The 13,504-nt window shown below is 42.4% G+C and overlaps 1 protein-coding gene across 1 annotated transcript in view; it reads left to right on the forward strand.

The window, feature by feature from the left end:
• The window catches only part of LOC118390792 (stAR-related lipid transfer protein 8-like), a 31,961-nt gene that overhangs the window by 16,540 nt on the left and 1,917 nt on the right, over nt 1-13,504 (forward strand). The window contains 8 exon segments of the mRNA XM_052457524.1: nt 7,378-7,551; nt 10,162-10,264; nt 10,266-10,322; nt 10,551-10,613; nt 11,450-11,576; nt 11,579-11,648; nt 12,152-12,266; nt 12,621-12,842. Coding sequence (XP_052313484.1) covers nt 7,378-7,551; nt 10,162-10,264; nt 10,266-10,322; nt 10,551-10,613; nt 11,450-11,576; nt 11,579-11,648; nt 12,152-12,266; nt 12,621-12,842 — 931 coding nt within the window.

Below are 13,504 nucleotides of genomic sequence, written 5' to 3' on the forward strand. Positions count from 1 at the left end.
TAAAAATATAAGTGCCTTGGCAAATCATTAGTAAGCTTGTGTAAAATCTGATAGCTAATGTTTGGTAGCAAGCTAATCACTAGCTAGCTAGCTAAGCACATGTCAGTCAGTGGTTGACAGATTTAAACTGGTAAAGTTATCAATAAAATGTGTGTCACTCTATGCCATGAAACATGACATTGCTAACTACTATTAGCTAACACAATTTCAAAGTTTATTAAGAAGTTGAAGAGGTTAGACACTCACCGGACAACTCCGGAAGGTAGCTAGCTAGATAGCTTGGTGTTTCCATTTTCCAACAGATTTATATTTTCCCCCAGACTGCTTGTCAATGGTTACTGCTCATGTGTCCTGTTTGCCACAGGTTTGCCACAGATTCAAATAGAATGTAGAGAGAAAAAAAAACTCTGCCGAACTAGTTACTAGTGGCAATGCATATTATTGTGGCCAAAGGTTTTCCGCAGATTCACCACTAGTGGCAAACTTCTTGCAACATTTTGTGGCACACTATTTAGTTTGCAGCAAAGTTTGCCTCAACAATTTTATTTTCAGAGTATGCATTGCTGGTAATGATTTTGCATTTCTTTAAATTACCCTTACCGTACAATTTCTGCTCCCTCGGAAATCTAATTCGCATAATACATAATCAAAATCTGTTTAAGCTAGAGATATGTTTTTTTGTTGCATGAGCTGCGTCTCAAATTTCCATATCCGATGATGTCGCCCTTCGGCATCTGCGGTGGAAGGTGGCAGAGCTAGAGCGTGTTTGTCAGACCATGAGACATCCCAAAAATCGGTCTTCTCACAAAAACATCTGGAGCGTCCGAACGGTTTGGCCTACAAAATATTATGACCAATATTTAAAGATGAGACTCTCACAAGCTCTCTAGGACTACAGTACAGTATTCTTGTATCTTGTATCTCTCAGATATAGGACAGACACTTCAGAACAAACTTTGTTTTGATATTTTTGGGGGGACTATCTGATGTTCCATGTTGTGAATCTGTTATTCAATGCATTTATAATGGCTAATAGCAGTAATGCCAAATAAATAAATAAAACCCACATTTTTTAAATATATATTTTTTTACATGGGTCTCAAAATTCTAAATGAAATTGCTAAAAAAAATCCTTGTGTCACATCCTGACCTTCGTTACTTTTTTATGTCTCTGTTTTAGTTTGGTCAGGGCGGGAGTTGGGGTGGGCATTCGATGGTTTTGTTCTATGTTTTGTATTTCTGCTTTTGGCCTGGTATGGTTCCCAATCAGAGGCAGCTGTCAATCGTTGTCTCTGAGAACCATACTTAGGTAGCCTGTGTTCCCACTAGGATTTGTGGGTAGTTGTTTTCTGTTTTGTATATTCACCTGACAGAACTGTTTCGTTTCTTCCTTTCACTTTGTTATTTTGTTTCTTGTGTTCAGTCTAATAAATTAACATGGACACTTACCACGCTGTATATTGGTCCGATCCTTCCTACCCCTCCTCAGACGACGAAGAGATTTGTTACACCTTGGTATGACCAGCTTAAAACAATTTAATGATTATCTTAGACCAGTCATTAACTCGATCATCAGTTGCACAAATCTATGAATACATTAACTCTGTTGAACAGCATTCTGGTGTGTGGGCAAACTATAATTTGAGTTGATATGATTTCTCTCTTTCTCTCTCTCTCTCTGTGTGTGTGTGTGTGTGTGTGTGTGTGTGTGTGTGTGTGTGTGTGTGTAAGAGCAATAGAAATACATGACTGAATTGCCAATTGAATCCCACAATCGCTTAAGCTCTGAGTCACTACATGCTATCAGGTTCTCCTCAGAGGAGTAGCTATGACTGTGTTCCCAGAATACAAATATACTTAAAAAAAATGGGCATTCTAAAAAATATTGAATTGAGAACATGGCATGTATGACTAATAAAATCATTCTCAAGATAGCACATTTCTTATGAAAATAAAATTGTTGTTACATTGATTACCATTAAGCAGTGACATGTTTAAGATAATTATTGGAAAAATATAGTGAATGTCATAGCTTGTCTTCGTCACCAGCATAAATAATGAAGGTGAAGAGGGGCCCTTCGATATGATACGATACAATAACAATGAAAAAATAATAAACTTTTTTACTGTTTTCAAGTTCCAACTATTGCAACTTTGAGCTGTACGAGAACAGTTTAACTGTTGTCGGTCTTCAGCAAAGTCATGAATCAAGCAAAATTAAGTTATGGTAGACTTTCTGACTCGTTACATTTTTTGACATCATTTGACATATCATCGTTTTCTAAATAAACCTCTTTGTGAAATGCCTCACACAGACTCATTTAAATCTGTAGTGCAGCAATTTACATGGTGTGAAATTCGCACTGGGTGAAGTGATGTAAAAATGGAACAGCCTGGCTACAAGGCCTTCATGTCTGCATAGTCTTGCACTGAATTATGTTCTGTTCCAAAGATAAGTCATACATTTTGATCCATCAAAGATGTTTGAGCCCCCTTCAATACCAATTTTGGGGGGTGGGGGATTTGCATATGTGTTTTCATTCACTGTCAAGTCCCATTGTATGGGACCTAAAATAACCCCTTAAAAATATAAATATATGCATGAGATGCAAACTGATCTGGAACACAATTACTAAGGGAAGCCAGGTATGTATGTGGTCCTTAAAAAAATACTGGAAATATTACACATTATGCGAGATTTGGCGGTGGAAATGCTTTAATGCGCAAATATTGATGGAATAACCCTCACATAAAAATCCAAGATGGTGTAGCAGTCAGACGTCTTTGTCATGTCGTGTCCCTTGTAAATATCGTTTTACATATTTTTCGTTGCATATCCTTTAAAATATTTTGCTAAACCTCATCTAAATACTCTCCTGCAACCCACCTCACCCAATGTGGGGTGGATCTGCTTTTTTCCCCCCTAAAGTATTTATATTTACTTCGGATCTGGAATGCCTCAACTGAAGCTAGCCAGCTAACTATCAGATATCAGTCAGCAAACCATTGCCAGCGGTCATCAGCTAACCTTCAGCTCGGAAAGCTCTTGCCAGTTCGAACAACGTGACTCTAACCAGAGTTTAACGGACCTGTTATTTTTATCCCCGGATTCCTACCGCAAACTGAACATTTTCACCTGGATCTTCACAACTAGCTAACTGCAATCCCGGATGACTACTCCTGGCTAGTGTTTCTATCCCAGAGCAAGCACCAATTTAGCTTGAAGCTAACTCGGCCAGGGCTCCTGTGCTACCACCGAAGCATACTCCAGGGCTACAATATCGGCCTGCTAGCTACCTAGAGCTACTTGGAACCCTACTAATTCCACGTCTGGTCTATCGACGTCACCGCACGAAGAGTTAAAAACAGACTTACCCCCATCGCGACGCCCCCCCCCCCTCAAGGCTAACTTTCTAGCCCCTGCTATCTGCTTGCTTGCTAACCCGGTCTGCTAACTGCTAAACTGCCGGGCCCTGGTCTGCTAACTGCTAGCTGGCCTGCCTGGCCTGCTAACTGCTAGCCCTTGCTAACTGCTTGCTTGCTAACCCAGTCTGCTAACTGCTAGCTTACACTGGTCTCGTAACTGCTAGCCCATGCTAACTGCTTGCTTGCTAACCCGGCCTGCTAACTGCTAGCTTGCCCTGGTCTACTAGCTGCTAGCTTGTTTAGCTCCGGCCTACTAACTGTTAGCTTGTTAGCCTGCTAACTGTCTGAATCGCAGTGTCTCCAGCCAGCCCAACCACTCATTGGACCCATATGCTCACTTGGCTACGCATGTCTCTCTCTAACATCAATATGTCTTGTCCATTACTGTCCTGGTTAGTGATTACTGTCTTATTTCACTGCAGAGCCTCTAGCCCTGCTCAATATGCCTTAACCAACCATGTTGTTCCACCTCCTAGATATGCGATGACATCACCCCCCAGGTGCTCTCATTTGTTGACTTCTCTAAACGTAAAAGCCTTGGTTTCATGCATGTTAACATTAGAAGCCTACTCCCTAAGTTTGTTTTTACTCACTGCTTTAGTACACTCTGCCAACCCAGATGTCTTAGCCGTGTCTGAATCCTGGCTTAGGAAAACCACCAAAAACCCTGAAATCTCCATGGCTAACTAAAACGTTTTCCGCCAAGATAGAACTGCCAAAGGGGGCGGTGTTGCAATCTACTGCAAAGATAGAAAGTAATACAGAACTCTGCAGGCTAAGCCTGTACCCAAACAACTTGAGCTTCTACTTCTAAAAATTCACCTTTCCAGAAACAAGTCCCTCACTGTTGCCGCTTGCTATAGACCTCCCTCTGCCCCCAGCTGTGCCCTCGATACTATATGTGAACTGATTGCCCCCCATCTATCTTCTGAGCTCGTGCTACTAGGTGACCTAAACTGGGACATGCTTAACACCCCGGCCATCCTACAATCTAAGCTTGATGCCCTCAATCTCACACAAATTATCAATGAACCTACCAGGTACAACGCCAAATCAGTAGACACGGGCACCTTCATAGATGTCATCCTAACTAATTCAGCCTCCAAATACACCTCTGCTGTTTTCAATCAAGATCTCAGAGATCCCTGCCTCATTGCCTGCATCTGTAATGGGTCTGCAACCAAACGACCACCCATCATCACTGTCAAACGCTCCCTGAAACACTTCTGCGAGCAGGCCTGTCTAATCGACCTGGCCGGGGTATCCTGGAATGACATTGACCTCATCCCGTCAGTAGATGATGCCTGGCTATTCTTTAAAAGTGCCTTCCTCACCATCTTAAATATGCATGCCCCTCTCAAAAAATGTAGAACTAGGACTAGATATAGTCCTTGGTTCACGCCAGACCTGTCTGCCCTTGACTAGCACAAAAACATCTTGTGGCGTTCTGCATTAGCATTGAATAGGCCCCGTGATAGGCAACTTTTCAGGGAATTTAGGAACAAATATATACAGTCAGTTAGAAAAGCTAAGGCAAGCTTTTTCAAACAGAAATTTGCATCCTGTAGTACGAACTCAAAGGTTCTGGGACACTGTAAAGTTCATGGAGAATAAGATCGCCTCCTCCCAGCTGCCCACTGCTCTGAGGCTAGGAAACACTGTCACCACCGATTAAATCCACTATAATTGAGAATTTCAATAAGCATTTCTCTACGGCTGGCCATGCTTTCAACATGGCTACCCCTACCCCGGTCAACTGCCCGGCACCCTCCACAGCAACCCGCCAAAGCCCCCACCATTTCTTCCTTTACCCAAATCCAGATAGCCAATCTTCTGAAAGAGCTGCAATATCTGGACCCCTACAAATCAGCCGGGCTAGACAATCTGGACCCTCTCTTTCTAAAATTATCTGCCAAAATTGTTGCAACCCTTATTACTAGCCTGTTCAACCTCTCTTTCGTATCGTCTGAGATTCCCAAAGATTGGAATGCTGCCGCGGTCATCCCCCTTTGGGGTGACACTCTAGACCCAATCTAAGGTCTTTGAAAGCCAAGTTAACAAACAGATTACTGACCATTTCGAATTCCACCGTACCTTCTCCGCGATGCAATCTGGTTTCAGAGCTGGTCATGGGTGCACCTCAGCCACGCTCAGGGTTCTAAACGACATCATAACCGCCATCGATAAGAGACATTACTACTGTGCAGCTGTATTCATCGACCTGGCCAAGGCTTTCGACTCTGTCAATCACAACATTTTTATTGGCAGACTTGACAGCCTTGGTTTCTCAAATGATTGCCTCGCCTGGTTTACCAACTACTTTTCTGATAGAGTTCAGTGTGTCAAATCAGAGGGCCTGTTGTCTGACAGTCTCTATGGGTGTGCCACATGGTTCAATTCTCGGGCCGACTCTCTTTTCTGTATACATCAATGATGTTGCTATTTGCTGCTGGTGATTCTCTGATCTACCTCTACGCAGACGATACCATTCTGTATACTTCTGGCCCCTCCTTGGACACTGTGTTAACTAACCTCCAGAAGAGCTTCAATGCCATACAACTCTCCTTCCGTGGCCTCCAACTGCTCTTAAACGCAAGTAAATCTAAATGCATGCTTTTCAATCGATCGCTGCCCGCACCTGCTCGCACGTCCAGCATCACTACTCTGGACGGCTCTGACTTAGAATATGTGGACAACTACAAATACCTGGTTAGACTGTAAACTCTCCTTCCAGACTCACATTAAGCATCTCCAATCAAAAATTAAATCTAGAATCGGCTTCCTATATCGCAACAAAGCATCCTTCACTCATGCTGCCAAACATACCCTCGTAAAACTGACCATCCTACCGATCCTCGACTTCGGTGATGTCATCTATAAAATAGCCTCCAACACTCTACTCAACAAACTGGATGCAGTCTATCACAGTGCCATCCGTTTTGTCACCAAAGCCCCATACACCACCCAGCATTGCGACCTGTACACTCTCGTTGGTTGGCACTCACTTCATACTCGTCGCCAAGTCGCCAAACCCACTGGCTACAGGTTATCTACAAGTCTCTGCTAGCTAAAGCTCCGCCTTATCTCAGCTCACTGGTCACCATAGCAGCACCCTCTCGTAGCACGCGCTCCTGCAGGTATATCTCACTGGTCACCCCCGAAGCCAATTCCTCCTTTGGTTGTCTTTCCTTCCAGTTCTCTGCTGCCCATGACTGGAACGAATTACAAAAATCTCTGAAGTTGGAGACTCACATCTCCCTCACGAGCTTTAAGCACCAGCTGTCAGAGCAGTTTACAGATCATGGGCTGTTTACAGATAGGCTATCTACCTACCCCACCCCCATACGGGTATTTATTTATTTTGCTCCTTTGCACCCCAGTATCTCTACCTGCACATTCATCTTCTGCCGATCTACTATTCCAGTGTTTAAATACTATATTGTAATTACTTCGCCACCATGGCCTATTTATTTCCTTAACTCCTTTATCTTACCTCATTTGCACTCACTGTATATAGACTTTTTGTTTTCTTTTGTTGTACTGTATTATTGACTGTATGTTTTTTTTATTCCATGTGTAACTCTGTGTTGTTGTATGAGTCGAATTGCTACGCTTTATCTTGGCCAGGTCGCAGTTGCAAATGAGAACTTGTTCTCAACTAGCCTAACTGGTGAAATTAAATAAACAAATAAATAAAATAAAATTGAAGTGTTTTTGGAGTCACACGATGATATGCTGTGTGGTCCTCCCACTACGACTTGAGAAAGCATACAGTTTAATAGGCTACAGATGAAACAAGTTATAATGAACTTCACAGGGTGGTGAAAGTGCATGATGATGAGGCTTGATGCTACTTTCCAATAAATATCGAGGGTCTTGTTCTGCTGACATGATGATTGATGCTTGGCTCAACAATCACCTTTGTTCCCATTACATTTCCCCTCTCTCTAGGAAGCTACGGTGGTATAGTTTCCAGAACTCTCACAGGCCAAGCCTGACTTCAGCCTCCCAGGAGATGAACCGCCAGTCAGCCCCTCAGCTCAACCTGCTGCAGAAGTTCTCTCTGCTCCGGCTCACTGCTATCATGGAGAAGTACTGCGAACCCAACCAACATGGCTGGAGCTGGTGAGTGGAGGGCCCTTGGGAACTGGAGAGTGGAGGGCCATTGGGAACTGGAGAGTGGAGACTTAAATTGAGATAAAGGCCAATACGTAGGGAAGTGCACTCTATGCACTCTATTATACTGACCTTTGATATGCATCTAACCAGGGAATGAAAGGTTCATTTCAAGAGATTCGTGTTTCCAATTACTCAGAAGCAAGTATTGCTTTGTTTGTGGTCAGGATGTTGCTTTTTAAAATTAATTGTATTCATTGTTCCATATGGCAAGGCCTTTGATCTACATGTCTGCAGCTAATGTATAGTATTATAACAGTTAAATCTGCTTTTCACAAAGATGGCTGTTAAAAAGTTTGATTTGAACAATTTCACAATCGTCATTCAGGCTCGTATTTTCTATTCGGATGACTCATGCTTCTGCAAAATAAATCACATTTTCCTACATAAAGAAACTAGGTCGCCTGGCGGGTAGGAGTGTTGGGCCAGTAAACAAAAAGTAAAAATCTTACAAGGTAAAAATCTGTCATTCTGCCCCTGAACAAGGCACTTAACCCACTGTTTCCCAGGGGCGCAGATGATGTGGATGTCGATTAAGGCAGCCACCCGCACCTCTCTGATTCAAATGTGGAAGACACATTTAAGTTGAATGCATTCAGTTGAACTACTAACTAGGTATCCCCATTTTCTTTGCAATGGCTGTTTTAGGACAAGCTCAGTTGTCAGTAGTGAATTAGCAGGTTTTATTCTCCATACTAAAAGGTTTGTCACTAAAGCACCTTATACCACCCACCACTGCGACTTGTATGCTCTAGTCAGCTGGCCCTCGCTACATATTCGTCGCCAGACCCACTGGCTCCAGGTCATCTACAAGTCCATGCTAGGTAAAACTCCGCCTTATCTCAGTTCACTGGTCACGATGGCAACACCCATCCGTAGCACGCGCTCCAGCAGGTGTATCTCACTGATCATCCCTAAAGCCAACACCTCATTTGGCCGCCTTTCGTTCCAGCACTCTGCTGCCTGTGACTGGAACGAATTGCAAAAATCGCTGAAGTTGGAGACTTTTATCTCCCTCACCAACTTCAAACATCTGCTATCTGAGCAGCTAACCGATCGCTGCAGCTGTACATAGTCTATTGGTAAATAGCCCACCCATTTTCACCTACCTCATCCCCATACTGTTTTTATTTATTTACTTTTCTGCTCTTTTGCACACCAATATCTCTACCTGCACATGACCATCTGATCATTTACCATCACTCCAGTGTTAATCTGCAAAATTGTAATTATTCGCCTACCTCCTCATGCCTTTTGCACACAATGTATATAGATTCCCCCTTTTTTTTCTACTGTGTTATTGACTTGTTAATTGTTTACTCCATGTGTAACTCTGTGTTGTCTGTTCACACTGCTATGCTTTATCTTGGCCAGGTCGCAGTTGCAAATGAGAACTTGTTCTCAACTAGCCTACCTGGTTAAATAAAGGTGAAATAAAAATAAATAAATAAAGTTCCAACTTTAATTTATCTCCCCTCTTGTACTGTCACCCAATTAAGCTTCATCCCTCAGCTGAAAAAGCATTATGTGAATATTCATCAGACAAAATGGAAACCGTTAGACCAAAAAGTTTATTTTTAAAAAAGACATCAGATGTCCAGGGAAAATATCTAATGTTACCTGTGGTCAGGCACGTGCACAGAGAGTCTACCTGTGCTTGAGCACCTGCCCCTTGCCCTCCCACTCGCCAAGTGCAGTTTTGGGAGGGGATATAGTTTTTTTTATACAGTTTTTGTCGATGTTGTTCTGATCCCACAAGTCGTCATCAAGTTCGCCACCCCCTGCCCCGGACCCCGTCCATTGATTGTGCCTGTTGGTCATGCCCTGTTTCCCGGTATACCGGGCGCGCAGGTATCCAAACATGTCTTGAGATGCGTGAGAGTGTGTAGCAAGCTCCCTATTTTAAATATCAACAGTACTGCCGAGGCTGCAGCAGAACATTTTATTAACACTTGATAACACTTGATTTACATCATCATCAATATTCGTTCTGGTTGGCTGATATGTGCAGCAGAGAGAGGCAGAAAGACATAAAGAGGAGCTGCACCTATGACCCAACTCCCTCCTTTCATCAGTTGGGAGTTGCACATGTGTGTCAGCAGCAGCCACAGAGGTAGTCGACTTTAGTTAACCACCATATACTAAAATATCCACACAGCCAGCCATATATCATGAGTTGAAATATTATGAATATTATATTATTAAGTTATTATTTAGGAGCACTGAAGATGAATCACAATCAATAAAAACATTATTGAGCTAGCTAACTAGCAGATGTACATCAATCATCAACATTTATGATCAGCGATAGCCTACCCTTTTTGCCCAATGTCATTCATGTCTTTAGGAGGCAACTAGCTTGATTACAATTTGTGATGAGTGAGTGTGTTGTTGCGGAAATAAATAGGAATATGCACAAAAAAATACATCGCACAGAGGCTGTTAGTATGCTATGAATTTTCAGGTATGAATTATTACATGTATTTCATCTAACAACCTATATGCTGATATCTACATGAAAAGATTGAATCTAGTCCCCCTTTTCCTCGGTTTTGGCAGGTCAATTTCTAAGTTTATGAAGAGCAGTAAGGTCCCTGACTACAGGGACAAGCAGGTTTTTGGTGTCCTGCCAATCATCAATGTCCAAAGGACTGGGCAACCGCCTACCCCAGGGCATCCAGCAGGCCATGCGCTACCTCCGTAGCCAATGTCTGGAAAAGGTACAGTCACTCTCATCCCTTCAAAGTGATCATATGTTCCCTCATGCTACATTGTGTGTATAACCTTATAACTTTAGTATTTGTTCCACTCTAGATATATTATGTTATTTCCATTGTAGTGAGATTTCATGTACTTGGTGATACATTATATATGATAATGCATTGAAGTTTATGAATTATGCTAATACACCAGTGGAATTAATAAGTTTCTCTACTTTTCCTGTCAAGGTTGACATTTTCCGTAAGTCTGTGGCTGACCTGCTGAAACAGTACTTCAGAGACCTGTTGAGAGTTAGAATAGTGCAATTTTGAAAGGTAGTTGTGCATCAGTAGTTTTTCTCTTGTTATGTCAGTCATTGAAAGTCACTGGGGCCCCTCATGAGGAGTTTTTTTTTCTTCCACATTTTTTGTAGCCCCAAAGTTGCCCATCCCTGCTCTAAGTGCTCCCCACCCACTCTGGAAAGCACTGAACTCCTGTGTCTACTTCAGATTACCCCTCAGCACATAATTCTCATATTTAAATCATTGACTAGATAGTCTCCTCTGAGAAGTCAATCAGCTTATTGAGAGGCATAATAATGATACAGTACTCTGATGTCCCCCAGCTATAATGTTACAGCGGCAGTTAGGATTTATAGAGGTTTTACAAACATGGTATTAAATCGTCTAGATTTGATTTCTGGTTGTAATCTATATAGAATGTCTACTGCTATAATTACCAGGTTCATTCAGATGTCATCAGTTTCTTCATTATCATGCTAAGATCTTAAAACTTTAAAAAAATAAAGGAGAGCTGCACACTTTAGGATCTCAGATGCAAAAATGTAATGTCCAACGTTTTGACAGACAAGCTGTCTTCATCAGGGTATAATGACAAACACTGCGGGGTGACTCATTTATAGTGTCAAGACACACACAGGTGTCTGTAATCATGACCGGGTGTGGCCTGAATCATTGGTTAATGCTCATATATTAAAATAGCATCATAAAATGAACATAACAATTGACGTTCAGACACCAGCTTTGGTCTGTGTTCTCGGTCAAATTACCATTTTACACATCAGAACATCAGAGATTCCAAAGATGGTGATGGTATCTGTCATGTGTATTTTCCAGGTGTCCTGAAGGACATGCGTCTTCAGGCAGCCCAGGCTGCAGTCATCCTGTTGCCTGACGAGAACTGGGAGGTCCTGCAGACCCTGCTCTACTTCCTCAGTGACATCGCTTCTGCTGAGGAGAACCAGATGACAGCTGGGACCTGGCCGTGTGCCTGGCCCACTCCATCCTGCACCTCAACGTCTCCAAGAAGGAGGGCACCTCCCCTAGGTATGTACTGGTATGCGTGTGTATCATGGCATGTATTGATTTGTTTTGGCGTGTGCTGCATTGCACTTAATGCCTTTGCAGCTGGATCATTGTTTTTAAATGACGCCCAGAGCTCCCTCTGGTGTATTCTCTTGCACTCCTACATCCATCACCATTAGGGAACATGAGTGCTTTAGTGGCTCCACTGTACCCATTCTGATTGATGAGTCAAGTCAACATTTTGTACAAACAAAACTACCTTGGACTGACAGTGTTCGAGCAGTTGTTTTCATCTGGGTTAAATAAATGCCCCAACATTCTGCTTATTATCATCCTCATGGATGTGTCATGTCAAAATGGAGCCCAAACAAAACTACAGAGGTCAGACAGTGTTGGACCATTCATTTTCCTCTTGACTATTTCCTCATCACAATGCTGCATATTGACAACATTGTACTGTGATTGAACTCAAAGCTTAGAGGATGATTGTGATGTGTGTTGACAGTGTTCCATCTTTCTGCCAGATTAATCCACCAAAAGGGGGCAGGTGGAAAACCAGACCACAAGGACCTGAGTGAGAACATGGCTGCCAGTCAAGGGCTCAGCCACATGATTGTGGAATGTAAGAAATTATTCCAGGTATTATACAGAACAGTGAATCTACAGTCCTTGAAGTAAATTGTCTCTATTCTGAATAGCATGATCCTTCAGGACAATCAGTCTCCAACAAAACACCATCCAGCTGCATTGACTATTGTTAAAAACATGACCCATTTAAAGACGGGTTTATTTTTAAGAAAGATTTGTTTTAGAATGACTGAAATAATCATGTTTTCACAGTGTACATAAATCGGATAAATGTGATATTGGATATGAACTTGATGTACTTTCAGAGGAATTCAGTAGGCTACACTATACATGAATGAAAACCGCTATATACATCTCTAATTCATTTAAAAAACAACCCAATTGCCCTCTTATTTGGTGTGCCAGTTCCCTCATGAGATGATGTTGCAGTCGCGGAACTCCTACGTTGCAGCAGACGCCCAGCCAGTCCCTCTCTACAGCCTGGGCCTGAACATGAAGGGCAATCCTGTGGATTACAGAGCCTACCTGGAGGATAACATCCAAGCTGTACTGAGGGAGGCCATAGCAAAGAGCAAAGGATGGCACAGTGCCCCAAGCCCAGAGAACACAGAGCTGACCTACAAGAAGGTATGGCTCAGTGACTCTGCTGCATGCTGATACTAATGCTGTCTGTTCTCATACAAGAGCAGAATTTACTGCTCAATCATACTAATATAATTTTTTTTAATTTTCCTGCAGGCAGAAGCGCCTCTAGACTTTTGAGGGTCCTAAGCGAGATTTGATTGGGGGGGGGGGCCCGCCACCTCACAGGCAAAATATTTCAGTGTTAAAGTTAATTTTCTGCAATTCTACTCATTTTTCCATGGGGTGTAAAGAACATTTTGCAGTTTTAAAACTAATTTCATGCAATTTTACAAATTTTTCCATGGGGGGAGAGAAAATGTTGCAGTTTCAAAGGTAATGTCCTGCAAATCTACACATTCTGCCATTGGGTAGTGAGAAATATTTGCAGTTTTTACGCTAATTTCCTGCAATCCTACACATTTTTTCATAAGATATCCGAGTGAGAGTGACTAACAAAATCAATGGGGGCCCCCTGGAGGTCAGGGCTCTTGGGCACATGCCCTGCGTGCCCGGTAATTTGGTGATGTTTACTACAAGGTTTAGATAACTGACAAGACTACATTAGCAATAAATAAAAATGTAGTTGACAGGCTATCTGAGTGACTGTCAGTGACTCAGTGGAAAACTGCTAATTCACTACCACATTTCAAAATTGCACCTTGCAC

The sequence above is a fragment of the Oncorhynchus keta genome, chromosome 11 (genome assembly GCF_023373465.1).
Source record: "Oncorhynchus keta strain PuntledgeMale-10-30-2019 chromosome 11, Oket_V2, whole genome shotgun sequence".
NCBI lineage: Eukaryota > Metazoa > Chordata > Actinopteri > Salmoniformes > Salmonidae > Oncorhynchus > Oncorhynchus keta.